The sequence below is a fragment of the Calonectris borealis genome, chromosome 1, assembly GCF_964195595.1.
Source record: "Calonectris borealis chromosome 1, bCalBor7.hap1.2, whole genome shotgun sequence".
NCBI classification, from domain to species: domain Eukaryota; kingdom Metazoa; phylum Chordata; class Aves; order Procellariiformes; family Procellariidae; genus Calonectris; species Calonectris borealis.
The window spans coordinates 58,410,206-58,431,690 of NC_134312.1; the positions used below are offsets into that span (position 1 = coordinate 58,410,206).

Consider the following 21,485-nt stretch of genomic DNA (forward strand, 5'->3'; position numbering starts at 1 on the left):
AGTTGTGATCCTATGACTGTGCTTATGCTAACAAGTCCTGCAAGAGGTAGCTAGCCTGGTTAGAGCTCTGCTGTTGCATGGCTCCATTTCTTCTAAGACATGAGTTTGGGGGCTCTCTGCATGGTGCTGCAGATACCTGCCCTGCCATGACAAAGATAGCCACTGGGTGCTGCCCATGCCATTCTTTCCCCAGTGAGGCCTCATTTCTCCTGTGTGTCTCCAGACGGCATTGTGGCCAAGATCTAGGCTAAGGTGTCCTGACAGCTTTGAAGCCCTGTACTGCCTTCACCTGTTCACCTTTAAACAGCACTGGCTGAACATAAAATTGCTCAAGCGGGTTTGGAAGGCCAGGTTTTAGACCCTGGCTATGTTCTGCTTGCAGAGATACTCCCTACTTCTGTTAAGGTTGGAATTGGCCCTAGGAGATCAAATACTCATAACAGCAGTGCCAAATGTCAACAGCTGGGTGACTGCACAGCACAAGGAGTCACTGAAGTTGGCTGCAGGGCAGGGAGAGGGCTGAGGACTACAAGGAAGCACTTTGTACAGGGAATGGGATGGGAAAATCCTAATTTCCTTCCTAGGAGAACTGCTCACACAAAGGAGCTTATTTTCTTGCCCTGCTCCATTTCTTCTGGGTCCACTCCTTGCAGCAGAGATGAAATCTGGTAGGAGAGTTTGGGTTTGTTGAACTGGAGCTTTTTCCCAAAGAAGGTGCAAAAGACAAGAGATTGTGCATGGAACCAGGGGAGAAAGAGAGTTGAGACAGACAGCCCCCCTTATTTGCCCATCTGCCCTCAGCTCCATCCACCTGGAGGTGCTCGTAGGGCAGAACAGAAGGGAGAAGGGATTGTGTGCTCAGTATCCACCCCGGTTTCTGAGCATCTTGCCAGCCAGAAGGCTTTGCCGTGTCCCTGCAGCTCTGAGCAGCACCGGTCCTGCCCGTAGGATCCTTGGAACAGGGAGCCCCTCTCCTGTGTGCCCATGGGAATTCACAGGGTGCTTTGCACTGCCACAACTCCTCCCGTCTAGGGGGGCCGAGCCGAGTCTCCCCCCCCTGCCACGCCACTCTCCCACCACATAGCTGCTCTCTGCATCCCTCTCTTCTTTCTCTCCCTCTCCCCTCCACGGTCCCCAGCTCCTTTTACCGCACTCCCCATTCCCCCATCCTCCCCTCCTCTGCGCTCCCTCTCTCCCCTTTCCTGCACCTCCCTCTCCCCCTTTTATTCTCCATCCCGGTCTCTCCCCCCGCTCCTCTCCGTTCTCCTGCCCTATCATCCATCCCCTCCTTCTCCTTCTCCTGCCGGTGTTTCCTTGCGTGGCGCCCATTGGCCGCCGGCATCCGTCCCCCGGTAGCCGCCGCTCCACTCCGGCTGCCCGAGCCCGGCAGACGAGCCCCCTCTCCCGCAGATGGCGAGGGGAGGGCGGGGGAGGGACCCGCCGGCGTGGGGGTGAGGGACCGCGCATCCCCGGACGGAGGCCAGCCCGGCCGGCCGGCCCCCAGCGGGCACGGGAGTGGGCCCCAGTCCCACACCAGTCACGGAGGGGGCGATGGGTGGGTCCAGGAAGAAGGACTTGCGTCTCCGGTAGTGCATGGTGGGACTCGTTCCCTCCTGGGACCGCTTTGCTCAATTGCTTTTAAGAAAGGGGAAGGGGAAAAACATGACACGGATTCTCCCGGTGAAGCAGAGGAAAATGTACATCCCAACGACACGTAAGTACCAGGCGGCTCTGCCCGCTCTTCCCAAATGTCTCCCGCGGGCATGAGTCCACGCAGAAGTTAACTCTGCAGTCCCAGAGAAGGAAACCTGCCGACCCCCCTTCGACCCTCCTCTGCCAGCCCAGCCGGGTCCCTACCAGAGAGCTCAGCCCCGAGGTGAGGCAGGGGGAGTCCTGAGCTGGAGCAGGGCCATGGGAAACAAGGTGGACAGGAGGGGAGGGTGACAAGAGGTTATTGGACTCTGTGGTCTCTCCCAGCTTCTATTCCTGTTTTGTAAACAGGTCTAAGCTCAGCTTTAACATCCACCTCCTCCTCTCATTCAATGCAGAAATATATGTATTTTTTTTTTCCTAAAGAAAGCGGTAGCACCAATTTACCCTCTTTTCCTACCTCTCTGCCTTCCTCCTGCTCTCCAGATGTGTGGACCAGATATATTCTGGCAGCACCTGTTAGGGGATCCTAAACCTCTTGCAACAGGTGCTATCCACATCAGGGACAGACCCCAGGCAGATGCCAACACACTATCAGTCTGAGGCCAAGGTTCTTCGTCAATTCCTTCCTATGTGGGTGCTGCCAAAGCAGCCAACAGAGTGAACCCAACCCAGATGAGGCACTAGTGTCCAGTGGTTATTCTGTCAAACTAGCCAGAATGTGTGATATGGCATTTGAGCTGGTACTTGACAAAGTCAGAATGGCACAGACAGACCATGTCTGCTTAAAGACAAAATTCGCCACTGCGGTTGTCTGAGCAGCAGAATGACTTTATAGTGAATGAGTGCTTTGTGTTGCATGCCTTAGCATTTTTGATAGGGCTTTTGGAGCTCTGAAGCTGGGTTTACTGCATTGCTAAACCACAGCCTGAGCAATCAGCTTTGAGGTCTGGACCCCAGACACTTCCCCAAATGCTCTTCAGCCCCAGCATGAGTGCCCCCATCCTTATTTGATATTTGTAGGGCTCTGTCTCCAAATGCTTTTTTTGGAAATTCCTTTGCATGCAGGAAGAACATCCAAAGGGATTCCTAACTATGTCCCCACCTTTTAGAGGGTCATCTTTTTAGGAACATACTGTTCTGGTCTCTGCCACCCTTTGCAGGGATCTTTGTCTCCAGAGCAGCCCCTGCCCTCCCCTTTCCTCCAACAAGTGACTTGCGTCACTGGAACAGCACTGGAAAAAAATACCAGAGGAAAGATCCTTGAGCTTAGAAATAGAGTTTCAAACCACTTCCTACTCTGCCCATTCATTGCAGCCACTCATGACGTGTGGGACAACCCAGTGCTGCAGGACCCCGAGAGATGGTCTTCTATTAGGACAATGTGTCACAGCCCAAGGGACATGCAAATAAAAAAAGTCTAAACAATTCCAGTCCTTCAAAACTCATTTAACTGTAGCAGGAAACATTTATGCAATAACCTGTAGAAATGGCCTTAAGACATAGTTGCCCAACTGTGTTTTTATGGGACCTGTCAGATGAGGTTCTTTCAGCGTAAGCTTTGATACATCTGTGGAGTCTGTTGGGTTTGCCTATCTGATATCCAAGGAATCCATCTAAAGCTTAGGTCTCCCCTAAGTTTCCAGAAGTTGGAATGACATCTACAAAAAAGAATAAAAGCTGTAATATTAAGGCATTTGTGAAGAAAATTGTCATGCTACAGAGAATCCCACCTGGGAGAAAAGTCTCTGGAGTGTTTCTGGCCCCCTGAAAGTAGTTAATATTGGAGTCCTTTCCTTTGAGCTCCCCAGTTTTCATTTCAATAACAAAGGAGCATCAGAGCCCTAAGAGATTTGTTGGGATGGGTAAGGGTGAGCCTCAGGGTCCCTGTTCTGTTCCACAAAGTTATCCTCCCTTCCAAGGAGCTAGTTCATCAACAGGATGACCCTGCCAGTCCACACCTCCAGAAAATTTTGCCAGAGCCGGAGTGATCCTGAAAGCATCACAAATCTCCCCTGCATAAGGTTTGCCAGGGTGTCTCTGGTCTGGAGTATGCCCTGGGCTCTGTATCTCACATATCTGGAGCTCTGACAAAAGACAAAAGGCAGTCTGCGCTTCCCTTATCTGTCTTTTCTCTCCCTGCAGCTTCTCACCCAGTATCAGCAGAGAGCTGGTGGCGAGTGGAGAGCTTGTTTGTTCAAGGCTCTTTCTGAGTGAGCTGAGTGCTGTTTCCATGCCAAACCCTGATGTGACGGGCAATTGGGCACCTCAGATTAGGAAGGCTGGGACACTGCTTTGGTGTTGCAAACAGCTGGGGCAGGCAGAGCCTCTTCCATTAGCAGTGTGTGGCAGGGTGCAGAAGGAGAGAGGGAAAACAAGAGAGAAAGAGACAAGAGAGATCTGGACTGATCCCTCTTGGTGTACCCAAAATAATCTCGCTCTTCCTTTACTCTCGAACTGGCATAACACAAACCAGGTACCCTCCAGCTCAGGTGCTGAGCTCAGCCTCTTGGCTTGCATTGAGAGTGGAAGTGCTTTCGTTTCTGCTGGTGGGGCTAACAATCCCACGATAACCCGGCCAGTCCAAAAAGAGCTTCAGCAGGTAGGAGGATACTCAGTGAACGGGGGAGCCAGAGTTGGAATGGCACTTTGTCGCTGGATGCTCTTCCCTCTTTTGTTCGTAAGGCACCTGCCACTCATAAATGAAAATCAGGCCCCTGGTGACTATGTCCTCAGTATTGGAGCCATTAGCAGAAAATGAGAAATTTCCCTGTCCCTATCTAGTCTGTGGTTCTTTCCCCAGAGGATCTTTCCCTAGGGGAGAGGATCCACTGGCCCACATTGAACCATGTCCCTGTTTGTTCCTCCATGCCCACTGTGCCTCCCAAGACTAGATGGAGTCCTACATCTTCCAGTGGCTGCCAGCATCCACAAACTCACCTCGACTTCCCATGCCTTGTCCATACCTACACAGAGTTAATGTGGTGATTTTATCTGTGGCTTGTTCAGCTGTCATGTCCCCCATATCAATGGCTTTTTTCTCCTCCTCTCACCTCCAGATTGCTAACTGATCCTGCAAGGACACTGCCCCCCGCCCTCTTCCCTGCCTCTGCTATGGACACTTCTGCTTTCAGCCTCCCCACGCCGGCAGTGTCGGAGGAGGGAAATGCCTCTGGCAGCTGGGCAGGCTTCACCACCCCCAACAGCTCCACCACCGCCAGCCCTGGTGTGGTTGTCAGCGGTGTCCTCATCCCCCTGGTCTACCTCATTGTCTGCGTGGTGGGGCTGGCCGGGAATTCTCTGGTCATTTATGTGGTCCTGCGGCACTCTGTGAGCGAGTCGGTGACCAACGTCTACATCTTGAACCTGGCCCTAGCTGATGAGCTCTTCATGCTGGGCCTGCCGTTCCTGGCTGCACAGAATGCCCTGTCCTACTGGCCGTTTGGGTCTTTCATGTGCCGCCTGGTGATGGCCGTGGATGCCATCAATCAGTTCACCAGCATCTTCTGCCTGACAGTGATGAGTGTTGATCGCTACCTGGCTGTGGTCCACCCAGGGAAGTCCTCCAAATGGCGGACAGCACGGGTGGCCAAGGCTGTGAGTGCAACTGTGTGGGTTCTGTCTTCGGTAGTGGTGCTGCCCGTGGTTGTCTTCTCAGATGTCCCTTTAGGGATGAGCACATGCCACATCCAGTGGCCAGAGCCTGCCTCGGTGTGGAGAGCTGGCTTCATTGTCTACACTGCCACCCTGGGCTTCTTTGGGCCACTGCTGGTGATTTGTCTCTGCTATCTTCTTATTGTTGTGAAGGTTCGTTCCTCTGGCAGGCGAGTGAGGGCTCTGTCCTCCAAGCACAAGCTTTCAGAGCGCAGAGTGACCCGCATGGTGGTGGCTGTTGTGGCTGTCTTTGTCCTTTGCTGGCTCCCCTTCTATGTCCTCAACATAATCAATGTCGTCTGCCCACTGCCAGAGGAGCCGTCTCTCTTTGGTGTCTACTTCCTCGTGGTGGTGCTGCCGTATGCCAACAGCTGTGCCAACCCTATCATCTATGGCTTCCTCTCCTACCGTTTCAAGCAGGGCTTCCGGAGGGCCATCCTCAGGCCGTCCCGCCGAGTCCAGAGCCAGGAGGTGCAAGCATGCCCCCCAGAGAAGACTGATGATGAAGGGGAAGAGGGCGAGATCAGCAAGATCACCCAGAATGGTAATGACAGGCAGGAGCACCCTCTAAGCAGTGGGGAAGGAGAAAGCAATGAGCAAAAACCACTCCCTGAGGAGCCTGTGGGATGCGAAAAGAGCAACAAGTTGCATGTCAGTTATTTATGATGTAAGGGATGGTGCAGGGGAAAGAGATTTTGGGACATGGGATCCCCTTCACCCTCTGTGCTTTTCACCTCAAAGGCAATGGGAGACATTGATACAAGGGAATATTAAAGTCCAAGACCGCTTAAAGATGAAGAGGGCTCCATGAACTTGTGGAAAAAGCAAGGCATTGTTCTTGGCTTTGGAAGGGACACCTGAGGTTTGTGTGGTACCAGGTAAAGGAAGGACTGCATTCAGGGAGAGCTGAAGAGGTGATGGGCACTGACACTATGGAGAGAGCAAGGTCAGCCCTAGATTGCATGATCCATCCTTAGATCACCCATCTGTGAAGGGCATCAGCTGCCATCTGACTGTGGCGCTTCAAGGAAGTCCTCAAATGGCATATACAACAAATAGGCATCCCAGTGCCTTGATTATCTTCCTTACAAACATGAGAAGTGGTTTCCCTAAAAGAAAAACAGGAAGGAAAAATGTCTGCAGTGAAGACATACCGGCCAGTTGAATGAATGACTGACCCTTCCCTAGCTCCCCAGTAAGTCTTGGGGACAACTTTCCTACCCGTGCTGGTCATGGTTGGAGACCACTCTGACTGCTTAAAACCTCCTTTCTTTCCAGGGCTCTCATGGACTCTGGGCAGGCTGATGAGACTTACCTGGGAGAGCAAATGGGACATTTCTTTCCTGCACCTCGCATTCTTCAGGGTTCTCCTGGTGCCTCTGCACCCTGGTGGAAGGTGTAACAAGGGTAGAGAAGAAGACAACGAGACATGGGTTGGAGGCAGCGTTTCTTACAAGCTAAAATGCCCTTTCCCTTTTCTTCTCCCTAAGCCTTATTGTAAATAAACAAAAAGCCTTTGGAGTTAAAAGGCCAACTGGGCAGAACCATTCTGTGTGTTTAGGGGAGGTGGGGGCTATAGATTTGGCTCTCCTGAGAATACACAATGTCTTTGAGATGAGTTGATCTCTGTATGGAGTAATGTTTGGCTGGTACAGGAGATCAAGGCATGTATCAGTACAGGATGGGGGCAGGGAGCAGAGGGAGGTCGGGGGATCTCCAGTGTGTGGGAGCTATAGTTGCAGGAGTCTGGGCAATACTAGGAACTGATTCGTCTTGTGGGAAATCGTAGAGTATTTGGCTCAGGATGGAGAAGAAATGATGTGTCTGCATGTGTACAAAGGTGGTTTTATGCAGAAGTTTGATGACTGGACTGTACGTGTATGAGAATGGCTGAACAGGATCAGAGATCAAGGAGTCAGGGCTGGTGGGAGATGTGCATGGGTTGGGCACTGATGCTAATCTGTGTGTGGCTGTAGGGTGTGTATAAATGTGTACAAATGTACATAAGGGGGTATGCACGTGCATAAGTATGCAAACACAGATGAGGAAGTGTGTTTATGTAATTGTGGGATGTTTAAGTGTAGATACGGTTGTGTAGGCATGCAAGTATGTATGAAAATGTGTGCACACATGTGAGTGTTTGGGTAAGAGTGTGAGAGGATGTGTGTTGCTGTGAGGGTTGGATGAGTGCTTGCTTCTGTGCACCGGTTGTTGGAGGGAAGTTGTGGGTGGGCCTGTCCGAGTGTGCAGGCTAGAGGAGCAGCAATGTATGAGGGTGAGTGGGATGAAGGTCTCTCTTTCCACTTTGGCTTCATTCCTGCAGGCTCTGCTAAATGTCTGTCCCCACACCTTGAACTTCTCCATGAATGCTGTTGCTAAGCTACAGCCACCAAGATGACTCTCATACCAGAGCCTTTAGTTATATCTGGGCACTTTTCTCCACAAATAATTCTGAGAAATGGGAAGGAGGGACCCCCCAGGAGGAGACATGCCTCCCTGAGGTCAGGAGATGTTGGAGGAGGCAGTCCATGGAGGGTCAGTGACAAGAGCTGGCTGGGTGATGGAAAGATGTCTCACAGGTCACTTGAGAGAAGGCATGAGATGTGAAGGGATGGCATGGGGTCAGGGGTGCTGGGACAGAAGACAAAAGCCCAGGACTGGGAAGCAGAACAAGCTGCAGCAGCTAAGGATGATGGGAACAGAACCACTTTATGAGGAAGCAAGAGACAAGGTCACCCAAAGGCAATGTGAGAAGAAGTGAAGGCCTGGCAGGCATCAGAGGAACTGCAGTGCAGAGCACACAAGTTCGGGAAAGGACCATCACAGAGCGTCAGGTGAGGAGACATGTCTTAGCCAGGCCAGACAGCAGAGGAAGGGTGGGAAGGGACTGCAAACATGACCAAGAAAAGACATTCAGCTGTGCTCTCAGCCACTGGTACAGCCATCACCTCCCTGACAGAGAAAATTGTCCCTATGAATCGTCCATCCTCTTGTTTCCTCTTTGAGCCTGGGATGCCGGCGCCAAGCTGTCCGTGCCTGTAGGCTCAGCCTCGGAAGCTGAGCTACCAGCGATACCACACAGCTATTGCTTAGCTCCTCTTACAAAGTGCGCTTGCTCCCCGGAGCGTGGGCAGTCAGACAGCCAGGAGTGCAGGCTCAACTCCTGGGGAAAAGAAAGTGCTTGGTAGCCAGTTTCTATCCTCTACTACCTCTTCACATCTCCTGCTCCTTCCATCCATGCATCAGCTGCCCACACTGCAGGCCCCAGTGAGAAAAGCAGCCAAACTATTCATGGGCATGGAATACGCTGTCTTTTGGACTAAAAAGCCTCTTTTTTTTTTTTTTTTTTGCTTGGGGAGCTCCCGCAGCATCCACTGGATGAAGCACAATCAAGAAATCCTAGCAGAATGAAGATGAACTGCCAAAACTCCTGCCTTCATATGGGGCAACAAACAGTAGGAAGATTAAAAGGTCTGGCTACCAGGTGATCAGATGGATGGACAACGGGAGTCTGTGTTGCTCCTCTTGCAGTGAGGAGCAGGGTAAGGTGAATGCTGGGCACCACTGGCACAGCAATCACTCTAGGACAGAGGAGAAATGGTATTAGCCGGCGAGCATGTAGTACTGTTCGTGGTGGATGACCAGGCACTGAAGAAGGCATGTGACAGTGAATGAGGACCTTGCAGGAAGCAGCTCAGATGGGTGGAGGGCAGATATAGGAAGGGTTTCCTTCTCCACAGAGTGGCTGCCCAGCTGCCGTGGGGAGATGGGGGAGTTCCCTGGCTGCCAACATGCTTAACAGAGATGCTCTCCTTCAACACTGAATTGAGCTGAGACTTCATTTCGCACGCCTTTGCAGCTCCATCTGCTGCAAGTCACCACTCAAGAAACTCCACCAACTGGTTGGCTTCCTAAAATACCTACATCTCTGAGGAGCCCAAGCCATGGGCAATGCCAGCACGAAGCAAGTGCGCCAAGGAAACATCATTTTGATACATAGAGTCTGAGCCCACTAGCAAGGCAGCTCTGCAGGGGAGCCTGCTGGGGAAAACGAAATGGGTTCCAGGGAGACCTGCAAAAAACTCGGGGGTCTTTAGTTTAAGCAGGAGTTTAAAAGAAAAGGGACACAAGTATCATATTTTTCTGTCTTGTGTTTTCTTCCCACCCCGCCCCATGCCACATCCTATTTTTCGGTGACAAATTGGGAAAAAAAATGGAGATGAACCGAAAATAAGACTGGGGAAGGGAAAAGAAATGGTATTTTTTTTCCGAAATTCATGAGGAGAAAATGAACACTACAAAATTCTGTAAACTATCTAACACCATTGATTAAAAGGCTGTTTTTCATAGGAACAGACGTTTGGAATGACGGATGGTACCTCACTGCCTCCTGATCCCCGCCCCTCTCCTCAGCTCTGTCTCCCCCCTGGTGAATCCCCAGCTTTCTCTGTGGTAATAGCATTAATCCGACTGCCCTTGTGATCTCTCTCCCTCTCCTAACGATGGTGCGGTTGACTCCGGGCAACCCAGAGGCCGTGCGCAATGGCTAAATGAAATTCTGGCCGTATTCAGGGGGGTTTGTTCCAGTCATATGTGGAAATGGATTTTTCTATTCTGTGTGCAGAGACACGGAGATAAGGGCTCCATCAAGCCCTGGGCTGCACAAAAGGTTTTATTCTCGTCACGTAGAGATCGGAGCTGCAAGACTAGAAAGGGCCACAATGATTTCAGCAGCATTGTGCAATGCCTCTTCCCAGCAAACGTTTGATCATAGATGGAGTGTTAGAGACACGGAGAGCCCATTGTGCGAGCAGCTCAGAGAGTTCGTATGCACACGTCAGAGTGCAAAAGAGCAGATATAAAGAAGCATATGTATGTGATGCATATACATGCATACAAATGAGTATTTATGTGATTGCATGAGTGTATGTGTGGGTACATGTGAATGTGTATAAATATATATACATATTCATGCCTGTGGGTGCTTTGATTCAAGATAGCTATGTGTGCATGAGACCATATGTGGCCACCCACACAAATGCACACATACCCAGACATGTACATACCTCTTGGCCTAAGCATGAACACAAGAACACAGCACATACACCTTCATACACACAGCCCAGGCATTGGGTAAAACTGGGACATGACAACTGGACCCTGCAAATGACCCTCCCCACACATGGACCCACCATACATGCACATGCCAGCACATTTCTGCCAGCCCAAAAGTAGCCTGGGGCAGCTTCGGACCCACTCAGTGTGACCCTTTTGCTCTGCAGTGGATCTTCAGGAGAGAAACTGGAAGGGCAGTGAATGGCGATCGGGGAGGGGTTCCAGCATGGAGAGGCGAGGGTGCGTTTCCAGGCTGTTACTAACACAGCCCACACTTAATGTCATTTGAAGCTGTTGTTAGGGAGCCGCTATATTTGTCATCAGCAGGGAAACACAGCAGCTCAGCTCAGGCAACAGCAAAACTGTCCAGGTCACGTTCTGCTTCAGCTATTGTACAGGACCGTGGAACAAGGGGGTGTGGGGAGGGGGCAGGAAGCATTTAATCAGTTGTTGAAATAGGGTAGCCAGTAGATAAAAGAGACAGGGAGAAACAAGAAAGGGAAACACCCTTGAAAAGATGTTCCTGGCTCTCCTGAGGATTCAATAGAGAATTGAAATGCTTTATCTGCTCGAACGAGTGGAAAATATGCAAATATTTGCTCACGAAAACTTGGTGTTCTTTGCCTTCCCAAGCATAAAATATGCAAACGCCACGCACAACGCAGCAGGCTCACTCAGATCTCACACTTACCACGTCATGCACAAACACACACACACACACACACACACCCGGCACGTCAATGCAGCCAGCTAAAGACACGCGCCTGGGCTGCAGCATGTCCTTCTATACACAACAAACAGGGCCGTGTGGGAAGGAAATATATATGCCCTGACTCACAAACTGTGCGTGCACGGACTGTGCCCCACCGCCGTTTCCTTCGGTGGTCTTTAAGCGGAGCGGCTGCTGAGCTGTCGTGCTGGTGGGAGTTTGCAGAGAGGACGAAGGAAGGTGAGCCCACCCCAGTCCCCACCTGCCACGGCCACAGGTGCCACGCATCGGCAGGACGAGCAGGCTGCCCGCCGTTTGCAGGCAGCCGGGCGGCGCCGGGCGGGGAGGAGGCGGCGCGGGGTGCGGGGTGCGGGGCGAGGGGCGCGGCGCGTCCGGCAGGGGGCAGTCGGCAGCCGCCGTGCGGGGAGCCGGGCGGGCGGGCGGGCTGCGGGCGAGCCGTGGCCGCTTGTCACACATCGGCTCTTTTCCCACCTGGAAATGTCCCGGGTTTGAGACGGGACTGTGCCCGGCGGGGATGCTGCACGAATGGCTGGTCCCAGCGCCCCTGCACGCCCCGCGGTGTGCCGACTGCAGGAACAAGGGATATCGCTGGGACTTTGGTCAGGACCCTTCTCCGACACCACTGTCTTCTTGGAAATCCCATATATTCACCATGGAGATGTGTGGGCCTGTTAGACCCTCAGAGGCATTGTAGCTACTGCCAGGCATCACACAGTTTCAGCAGAGATCTGTTGCTGTGAAAAGCATCAAACTTTACCGCATGGGTATCAAACAACGCCTATGCCCCATGACTTGATGCCAGAGCGATGACCATGCTCATGCTGGATCAAATGGCCAGACAACGCAGCAGGACTCTTGCCCTGTTGACTGGTTTTAGGACCAGACTCAGGACAGTGCTACCAAGCGATGGTGGAACCTCTCTGTTTCAAACCTGCTAGCAGGGATTTCCTTAGTGGGTAGGTTCCAGGGTGGTTCCCTTAGTGGGAAGTACCCGTCACAGATCCAAGAGTTTCTGTGAGCTCTTAAACACCAGCTTTCCCCCTCGTGCCACAAAGTGCTTGTTTCTTTGGTGAGAAAGCTCATGGGTACCTCTGAAGAAAATTTTCTTGCCCTAACCACTGTCCATCCTTCTCAGCACTACTTGTGAGTGTTGAGATGCCCCCAGTAGTGATCTAGTGTTGATAACTGCTCAGGGTAGGGCTAGGAGTGTGTGTAGGAGAGGACAGCATAGGGGTAAAAACTCCTGGGTCTACAGAGGAGTGGGTGGGAGGAGGAGGCGTATTCAGATGCAGAGAAGCAGAAGGCAGCAGCCTCAGCTGAAGATTATTTTTAAGAACTAGTTCAAACAGGCTGCAATGTCACCTGCTATCTCCCACCCAGCCAAGCTGTTGGGCCTAGATGCTCACAAGGCAGCGAAGTCTTGCTGGTTGCAATAGGGTTAGCACTTGTAGTCACATGCCAGAGTTTGGGGTGGACACTGGCACAGTTTCTTGTCACAGTGGTCTCACAGGCAGGGTCACAAGGTGGGGGTAAGAGATGGGACACTCAAGCCGGAAAAGCTACCTATGGGGAGAGGGGCAGCCTGGGTGATGCGCCTTTAGCTGCAAGGCGTGTCCAACTGACACAGCTTGTCAGCCAGACTCTGATACACCATTCAGCTGTGCCTGGCAGACATGCGGTGTCTCGGACTAGCTGTGGGGCAATGGGAAGTGAGAGACAAGCTCACGCTTTCATGCTTAGTGCCGGAGACGGCCAGGTCTAGCAACAGCTTTGCTCTAGCGATGAGTACAGGTGAACAACTCTTCCAGCTGCTCCTCAGCCACGTGGCATTTCAGCAATGCACAGCAAAAAAATGTAGCAGCTTTGCCAGGCCTTGATCTCCATGTGAGGCAGTCCAGGCCGCCGAGCAGCCCACAGCAGAAATCCCTGCTGGCAGACGTGCCCTCAAACTCAGCAGCAGCCTGCATAAAGCCAGGGAATGTGTCATTCCTGGTTCATCCAGGCCCCTCATGGGCAGAAGTTACAAGAGAAATGCAGCCACGCAGCTGACGTCCAACAGGCCTGCCCATCCTCAGAGACGTACAAGATATTCTAAGCCAGTAATTTCATACCGTGTTGGTGCTCTTGGGTAACAAGGGCTGGCTGTTACACAAGCCTCGTGCACAGCCGTGGAGTCCACAGGCTGGAAAAGATTCGTCTTAGTGTAGAATCATAGAATCATAGAATAGTTTGGGTTGGAAGGGACCTTTAAAGGTCATCTAGTCTTCCCGACTCCTTCTGCAGCCTGGCCAGAGATGACCAGTGATCCTGATAGGGCAGAGGGCTCTTACAGGGTAACCCAAGGGCACCCCAAAGTGCTGAAGCATAAAAACACACTGCCACATTTCCGTGCCTCAGGTGTCCCCCTCCCCATTTGCAGGCCCTACAGAAGGGCAAGACAAAGGTACCCAGCAGCGGTCGGGCAATGGAGAGGAGGTGAGCTGCCCATCGCTTCCCAGCTCTTGAAACACATGAGCTGTCTTTCCAAGGGTAGCAATAGCAGTAGCCAAAAGCCTGAACTTTGCTTCCAGAAGGAATCAGCTGTTGAGCTGAGCAAATCGTGATGCTGTGCGGGGTGGGTGGAAGGAGGGAGGGAGGGAGGGAGGGAAAGCCAAGCCTGACACGGGCCAGAGCAGGGGGGGAGGCACTCACAAAGGCCTCGGAGGCAGGATGGAAAAGACAGTAATTACATAAGATCACTTGGCGAGCATCTGGCTGGAGTCAGCTGGGCCCCGCCAGCCCTCCCTCCCGGTGCTGCTAACCGGGAGCAGCTGAGGATACAGATAACCCAGCGTGGGACCCCTCCGGAGGGGAGCGGAGGTAAGAGGTCCTCCGCTTCCCCTCCCGGCTTGCGGTGCTCTTGGAGAGTGGGAACAGACGGGTGAGGAAAGGGAAAGCGGCTGTGGTGGAGGAGAAGCAGCCAGGAAGGGGAAGAGAAGGGGTTGTTCCTCTTCCTCTTGGTGCAGATGATACCTTTGCTCCAGAGGTTTTGGTGAGGGAGGAGCCCTGAAGGGCGAGCATGTGGGTGTTTGTGGGTAGATGCGAGTATGTGTGCATGTAGCAGGGCAGGGGGTCCACATGTGCAGAAGGGAAGCTGAGCTGTACACAGCGGGTGGAAAGGGGAGGAAACATCAAAGTCATTTCCTTCCTTCTGTACCTGCGGTAGAGAGGGTTAACAGGATGGAGGCAGTCACTGGGGGACAGCCAGGCTTCATCCCCCTACTTTGCCCTGGGCGGGGATTGCAGGAAAAGGGAGGAAATGTAGAAGGAGGATGAAGCAGCTGCTTTTGAGCAGGGATTGTTGCAGTCCAATCTGGCCAGAGCTTCCCTGGGCTGTCTCCAAGGCAGAGCGTGCAATGAGGGAGAGGGAAGATTGTTGAGCGCACAAGATGCCTTCAGGCTTGGGTTACACTTAAAAGCATGGCTGGCACAGGGTTATTGGATAGCATTCTCAAAACTCCTATCTTTGAGCACTTGGCCATACAAGCCAAAACCTCCTGCAAATCTGGCTGCCCTGCAAAAAGTTGCTGGTACAGCCAGTTCCCTTCAGGGAGCAGGGCGATATTACCCTGGCAAAAGTGTCTTCACTGGCATAAACTGCTGCCCAGCTGGGCAATGCCACCAGTGCAAGGCTTTGTCTGCTGGCTCCCTGCGGGTCCCTATTCAGCTCAGATGAGACATTAAATACAAAGTCCTGCTCACTGCCCACTGTGGGCTTTTCTTGCAGTCAGATGAGAAAAACGCAAAGACCTCAGCTGATGACGTCCTCCACGAAGGACGTTTGCTTGGTTGTGAGCAGCTCAGGAGTGCAGATGGAAAGGTGGGATGGAAACGAGGGCAATGGCCTTCCCTGCTACCTGTTCCCCTTGGAAAGGTAGAGGAGGCCAGACATAAGGCAGAGAGCTGCAAAAGGGGGTAATGTCATGCTTGGAAATAAGCCAGGCAAGAAAACCTGAGGGAGTGAGCCACTGCAATAGCTTTGATGGGACAGAGAGGAACTCTGCCTTCACTGTCAGTCTCTGAGTTTTCATGCACCCCAGAAAATTTATTGGCTTTCAACAATAGTACTGTCAGTTGCCAAAATCCCCACCAGCAGCAAGCAGGAGTAGACCACACAACTGATCACAAAAACCCGCTTCTGTCAGCTGGCAAGGCTCCATTAGCAAGAAGTGTTGCCCTAACCCTTCCCCCTCTCATTTTCCAAGCAGGGAAACTGAGGCACAGGCAGACGTGGGAGACTTGCAATGGGTCTCATTGTGTGTCAGTGCTGGAGCCCGGCTAGGAACTCAGGAGCCCAGCAGCGAATTTCTTGGTCCTCTTCCCGCCCCGGCTGGGAGGTATGTTCGCTCCATGTTCATTGAGCTCCAGGCTGACAGGCAGCCTGAGAATATCTCCAGATCTCCCAGCCCCCCTTCCTCCCTTCCCCCCAGCTTGCAGCACATATTTTCCCAGAGTTTTCCGCTTGCTCCTCCAGTGGTGCTGGGGTCCTGCCAAACGCCAGCCACTCTCTGGGAAGCGGGGCCTCCCATTCCCAAACCAAACAAATGGGAGATGGAAAACAAAAAAAAAAAGTCCAAGCACACGTAGACACACACAAAACCCTTTTCCCCTCAGAAACCTTGGAGCCTTCTCCAGCTTCTCTTGGAAACTGCAGGAGACACAGTGCTGACTTGGCACTTCTGGCCCCCGCAGAAGAGAGCTATTGCCCATCCTTCCTTCTGCCTCCCAAAGATAGATATGTGCACCCCCACCGGGTATAAGTTCTCAAATCCAGTTTTGCTGCAGGGTAGGAACCCCAAATATCCTCTTCCCAACTGATTCTGCAGTGTAAGAAAAGTCTCCTGTCTCCCGCCCCCTGCACTTTCCCCCCGCAAAATGCCCTTCATTCCCGGATTCTGGTGCAGACACGTAGTGCTCACCCCAACAGCACAAGCATGTCAGTTTGGCGCTAGGCTCGGGGCAAAGATTGTGGCCAGGGTTTGCTCCAGATCCTCAGCTTTGCTGGCAGGCAGCTCCCCCAGCAGGGCTGTGCTTCAGGCCAGGCACACCCCTCCCTTGCGAACTGCTCAGCCGGGGACCTGACCAGGGGACATGACCGGGGCATGACACATGCCGGAGTGCAAGGCTTGGGGTTCTGCCCAGGGAGGGGGGATGACCAGAGAGGGAAAAAAATGATGCCTCTCCTAGTTGGCAGATAAGCCTGCTAGAAATATCATGCCTGGGGTGAGAGGTCGCAGTGATGTGCAGAAGAAACAGTGCAGGAGAGAATGAAAGATGAAGTTTGGGGACTGTGAGTGGGACAGGCGCAGCTGGGGAGAGAGCATGGCCGGCCAAGTGAAGGACTAATGCATGGGATGAGGGACTAATGCAGGGGAGTAAGGGCAGAGTCCTGCACCATCCCACGTGAAGGAAAGTGTCTCTTGCACCCTTGCACCCCACCTTGCCCATCCTGAGATGCTCAGGGTGGGACACTGCCCTGCTGCCTACGCACCCTTTGCACAGGGTGCAATCTGTGCTGCCTGCATTTTGCTGACCAGGGCTAGGCTGTTTGGAAGTGAAAAAGCAGAGAAAAAAAAATAACATATATAAGGAAAAGGTACTACCTAAGAAAGAGTTAAAAGGCGCCGAAACCCAAGCCGTTTGCAATGGAGAGCGCCCAAAGCCAGGGAGGGAAAAGGAGGGAGAGGAGAGGGGAGGGAGCAGGTCCAAGCCCAGCTTGCGCACCCAGTCAGCTCTCAGCAGTGCCTGTGCCAAGAGCCAGCTTTCTTAAAGCCATGGGCCCGGGGGCCGGCTTTGCAGGCGGAGGGGAGCCCTCGAGCAGGGGCTGGGAAGCACAGAGGGAAGCCCTCAGCCTCCGGGGTGAGCTGCCACGCTGCGCTGGGGTGCAGGCAGAGGGAAGGGGGGGCAGAGGCTGGAAGAGGGGCTTTCTCAGCTTGTTTGCGTGTCTGTCTTTCGTAAGCATACTTCTCTGCAGGCTGCCTGCTCCGAGCTTTGCTTCCTTCGCCTTCTGCAGCGGAGCAGCTCCCCTTTGGTCTGTCTGCAAAGGCCTGGCACTGCCTGCTGCTCTTGGAGGAGCCGGCCATCCCTTTGGGAGGGTGCTGGGGTTGCTGAGGACACAACTGAGCATTGATGGGAGGGGGCTGAGGCACAGAGAGGGATGGGATTTGGTGGGGGAGAGGAGAGGGCTGAAGTTAAGTTCCCAGTCCACAGGAGAAATGGGGTCTCTGCAGAGAAATGGGGGTCAGACTCCATCTGGGACAGGGGGGTTGTTGGGTTAGACTCCCGTAAAGTGACTGGAGGACTGGAGAAGTTTTTTACAGCCCTCGCCACAGATTCAGCAGCCTACTGGAGCATGCTTTTGCTGAAGGAGCTGTGTGGTTTGCCATGACTCCTTCCTCTATCCCAGCCTGGGGACTGAATCTTCTAGTGGCGCCAGTGGTTTGCCTAGTGAGGGTCAAGCCTTCTTCCAGGGTTAGCACCTAGTATCCATTGGTCTGGGCAGAAGGGCGTGGGGCATCCTCTTGGGTCATGTGGTTGCTACTCCGATTGCAGCCTTGAACCTCCAGGGACTTCAAACATGTAAACTCCCTCCACGGGACAATGCCATTTCACCCCACTCCTGGCTCCAGCTACAGAAAGATGTTTTGTGGTGATCTCTGCTCCATGCCCCATGTCCCTTTCTTATACCTCACTCGGGCGCTTCCTCATGTCTTCCCAGGTCACCATGGACATAATTTACCTGCGCACACCCCTGGTCTTCCTTCTTCTCCCTCTTGTTGTGCTTGGGGCACCCACTGATGAACCCGACCTCACAGAACCAGCGCCTGGTGCTTGCAAGCGCTGTTGTGACCCACTGGACTCTTCCACAGATGCCCCACCGCTCCCTCCCAGCCACCACCACTTGCCCTACCCAATGCCGGAGGTCCGTCCCTATATCAACATCACCATCCTGAAAGGTAAGTGCCCATCTTGGCCCTGAGATGCCAAGACCTGCTCAGGGACCAGTGGCACTGTGGTGGAGGTGACAGCTGGGTTGCTGGCATGCTGGTTATGCTGACAGACTGCCAGATGCCATCCTGAAGGGTATCTGCCCACAGACACTGTGCCCAGGGTTTAGATGTTTTGTGCTGTGATCAAGAGTAGCCTGGGGGGAGGGAAGTCAGTGCATCTCCGTGCTGTGCCCTCTATGTCTCAGGATGCTGCCTGCTACCAGCTCTTCCTCCCTGCTAGCACAGGAGTGGCAGCGGCAGCCTCTTGCCAAGCTGGGAGGACATCTTCCTTGCCTCAGACTTCCAGAGTCCTGTAGTGCCTGAGGGAAGGAGCAGTCTCTATCCAGCTGCAAAATAAGCAGGTTTGGAGGGTAGGCATTGGCATCTGGCAAGGCTGTGAGGAAACCTTCTCCAGCTCCATGGGTCACATGCATTTTGGAGAGGGAGGAGGGCAAGGGGAGGCAGCAGCTATTTGCAAGCACCTCCAGGCTAACTGGCAGTGACCCCCAGCTCGTTCCACCCTGCTGTGGCTGGCTTGGCTAGCAGGAAAAGCTCCCTATTTTAGATCAGCTCCTCCCTTCAGGACTCCCCTTTTAGCCTTTGCTGCGGGCAAAAGCTTGTTCCCAGCTGGATCCCGCTCCACTCACTTATTGTTGCTCTGTGGTTCCTCTGGGCTAGCTGGGCAGATGTTCCCCCTTCCCTGCCCAGCCTGGAAATAGAATCAGAGAATCATAGAATAGTTTGGGTTGGAAGGGAACTTTAAAGGTCATCTAGTCCAACCCCCCTCCAAGGAGCAGGGACATCTTCAACTAGATCAGGTTGTTCAAATAGCTGCAATCCATCAAAGCTCAGAAGTGTGCCTGGCTCAGAAGTCCCCAGGCCTGGACTAGGGGGACCTGCAATACCATGCAGGGGATGGAGAGGAGGAAAAGAACAAGGCACAAATTTGGGATGCTGACACTTGTGCTGGAGGCTGCTCTGACCCCCATCTCTTCTCTCTATACACAAAGTACACTCTGGTGCTGCTCTCTCTTTGTACTGATGTCTGCCCAAGTGTGTGACAGGCAATGCACAAACCCCAGGGTAGAACTACAGTATTAATTATACAGGATGCCCAAAGGATGCCGGTATTGTCAAAGTACCAGCCCTCTAACTTGCACTGCACCATCCATCAAGTCCAGCTTGGATCTTTTCACTCTGACCCACCTCATTGTCCCTCTCTAGTCATATTCTCCCACAGGCATTAGCACTTCTTCCTCTTCTCCAGCCGACAGCAAGAACAGTGTGCTCACTACGTGGGTCATAGGAGAGGTGTGTGGGAGGGCAGGGGCTGTGGTGGAGGTAAAGGAGTGTAGAGGAGGAAGAAGAGGTGAAGGGACCCAGTGGTACTTCGCACTGCTGGGCTCCCTCTCAGGCTGAAGTCTCCTAGGGACAGGTCCTAGTGCCTCCAGCAAGGCCATATCGAGTGGTGAGCAGGGGGTTCGTAAGAGACAAGACTCCAGTCCCACCCAGAGCTCTACTAGCTCCTTTCCCATGAAGCACAATGATATTGTGACCCTCAGGAGCATTCCTTCTTCTAGTATTGCCCCATCCTTGAGCAATCCTCTGCCTCCTCATTAGGCTTTCTCACTGCTGCTTCCACTTCTCGCTCTGGTATCACACAGGAGTTGTGTCCTCTGCTTCCTCTTGTAGGAGAGAAAGGAGACCGGGGAGAGCCTGGGATGCCAGGGAAATGGGGCAAAGAAGGACCACAAGGCGAGCGGGGTGCCCAGGGCCAGAAAGGCAGTAAAGGACAGATGGGCACAGCAGGAGATCCTTGCAAGCATCAGTACGCTGCATTCTCGGTCGGTCGCAAGAAAGCGCTGCACAGCAGCGAGGGCTTCCAGGTCTTGATCTTCGACACCGTCTTCGTCAACCTCTACAGCCACTTCGACATGTTCAATGGCAAATTCTACTGCTATGTAGGTGGACTTTACTATTTCAGCCTCAATGTCCACACCTGGAACTTCAAGGAGACCTACATGCACATCATGCACAACGAAGAAGAGGCAGTCATCTTGTATGCCCAACCCAGCGACCGCAGCATCATGCAGAGCCAGAGCCTCATGCTGGAGCTTCAGGAAAATGATGAGATCTGGGTGAGGCTCTACAAGCGGGAGCGGGAGAATGCCATTTACAGTGATGATGTTGACGTGTACATCACCTTCAACGGGTACCTGGTCAAGCCCAGCCTTGACTAACTGCCTCTCCTCCTCCTTGGGCCCTCTTTGGCCTTTTCCTTCTTCCTCTCTCTCCCTCTTTACTGCCCGCAACCACTGCAAATCACTTGGAAATGGGCCTGTCAAGTCTCAGGCACTGAGTGTGAAACTTGCCGCACTGGCTCCCACCTCACGCTCTCTTGTAGCCAGGCCTGTATCTGTTCATTTACAGCGTGACACTACCATCTCTCGCCCCCTCACCTCATGACTCCAACTTAGGTTATTGGCTTCTTCTAAATCTGCCAGCAAGCTGTGTCTGGCATTTAGGGTCCTAGAGCAGGAGGAAAGCTAAGGTGCTGCTCCTAGGGATGTCTCCCTCCCTGGGGCTTCATACACAAAGGACTCCTGTAGAAAGGGCTAGAAAGTCCTCACTGCCCAGGTGCATCTTGGCTCCTCTTCGTCCCAGAAGGGCATGGCTAGACATGCCAGTTTTGCAGCCTGCAACATGGCCATAATGTCACCTCTCACACCGGTAGTCTGGAGAGCGGACTGGGGTCTGATGGCGTCCTGTAGCACAAGGAAGATGTAGGAGCGGTGAGAGACAATACTGCCTTTCCAGAAAGGGAACTGTTGGCCTTCTGAAGTATGTCATTGGCTTTCCTTAGACACCCTTCTGGGTCACAGAATCCAGGTCGGCTGTAAAATCTAGGCCTGGTGCGATTGTTCTCTTCTGTGCCAGCTCTAGCTCTTCGAAGAGATGAAGGGCCAGACACTTAGCCAGACCCTTCAGAGGCATCTGCTCTTGAATCAGGAGAGCTCACCACTCTATTCCTACTAGGGATCATAAGTACAGAATGAGAGAGACCAAACCTCCCTCCCAAACCTCCCCTGGGGTGCTACTTGGTCTCAGTTCCCCGCTGTGGGAAGCTAGTCCAGACAATAAACCTGAATCTGCTCTCTTCTTTGGCAGAGGTGCACCCATGCCCTTCCATTGGTATCAGCAGTCGTCCCTAACACTTGCTGATGTGAGGGAAGAGTCAGGCCCTGGCTCCTGTGTGCCATTACGTTGTCCTCCTGAAGGTGGTTCTCCCACATTGGTATTGAGGGACT

At 53.0% G+C, this 21,485-nt stretch overlaps 2 protein-coding genes across 4 annotated transcripts; both read left to right on the forward strand.

Annotated features, from left to right (window-relative positions):
• The first annotated feature begins 934 nt into the window (after positions 1-934).
• On the forward strand, positions 935-10,613 carry SSTR3 (somatostatin receptor 3). Of its 3 annotated transcripts, none has more exons than XR_012674449.1 (3): positions 935-1,714; positions 4,710-6,499; positions 6,583-6,657. XR_012674449.1 is itself a non-coding variant. In XM_075155801.1 (3 exons), exons 2-3 carry the CDS (start codon positions 4,765-4,767, stop codon positions 6,807-6,809), a joined length of 1,311 nt encoding a protein of 436 aa, XP_075011902.1. In that variant the 5' UTR covers positions 935-1,714; positions 4,710-4,764; the 3' UTR covers positions 6,810-10,613. The 3 variants fall into 3 exon arrangements, 2 of the variants coding, with proteins under 2 accessions (XP_075011902.1, XP_075011912.1); XM_075155801.1 differs by having other exon boundaries at positions 4,710-5,848; positions 6,583-10,613; XM_075155811.1 differs by having other exon boundaries at positions 4,710-10,569.
• A 7,293-nt stretch (positions 10,614-17,906) lies between these two features.
• On the forward strand, positions 17,907-20,417 carry C1QTNF6 (C1q and TNF related 6). The gene is made up of 2 exons (XM_075160748.1): positions 17,907-18,144; positions 19,870-20,417. Exons 1-2 carry the CDS (start codon positions 17,913-17,915, stop codon positions 20,415-20,417), a joined length of 780 nt encoding a protein of 259 aa, XP_075016849.1. The 5' UTR covers positions 17,907-17,912.
• The last annotated feature ends 1,068 nt before the right edge of the window (positions 20,418-21,485 follow it).

What these genes read in the sequence shown, in the direction of transcription:
- SSTR3 (XM_075155801.1), top strand. Translation starts at nt 4,765, where the DNA reads ATGGACACTTCTGCTTTCAGCCTCCCCACGCCGGCAGTGTCGGAGGAG. An exon ending in CAGCAAGATCACCCAGAATG is followed by an intron (nt 5,849 to 6,582) that starts GTAATGACAGGC and finishes CTTTCTTTCCAG; the next exon opens with GGCTCTCATGGACTCTGGGC.
- C1QTNF6 (XM_075160748.1), top strand. Translation starts at nt 17,913, where the DNA reads ATGGACATAATTTACCTGCGCACACCCCTGGTCTTCCTTCTTCTCCCT. An exon ending in CAACATCACCATCCTGAAAG is followed by an intron (nt 18,145 to 19,869) that starts GTAAGTGCCCAT and finishes TTCCTCTTGTAG; the next exon opens with GAGAGAAAGGAGACCGGGGA.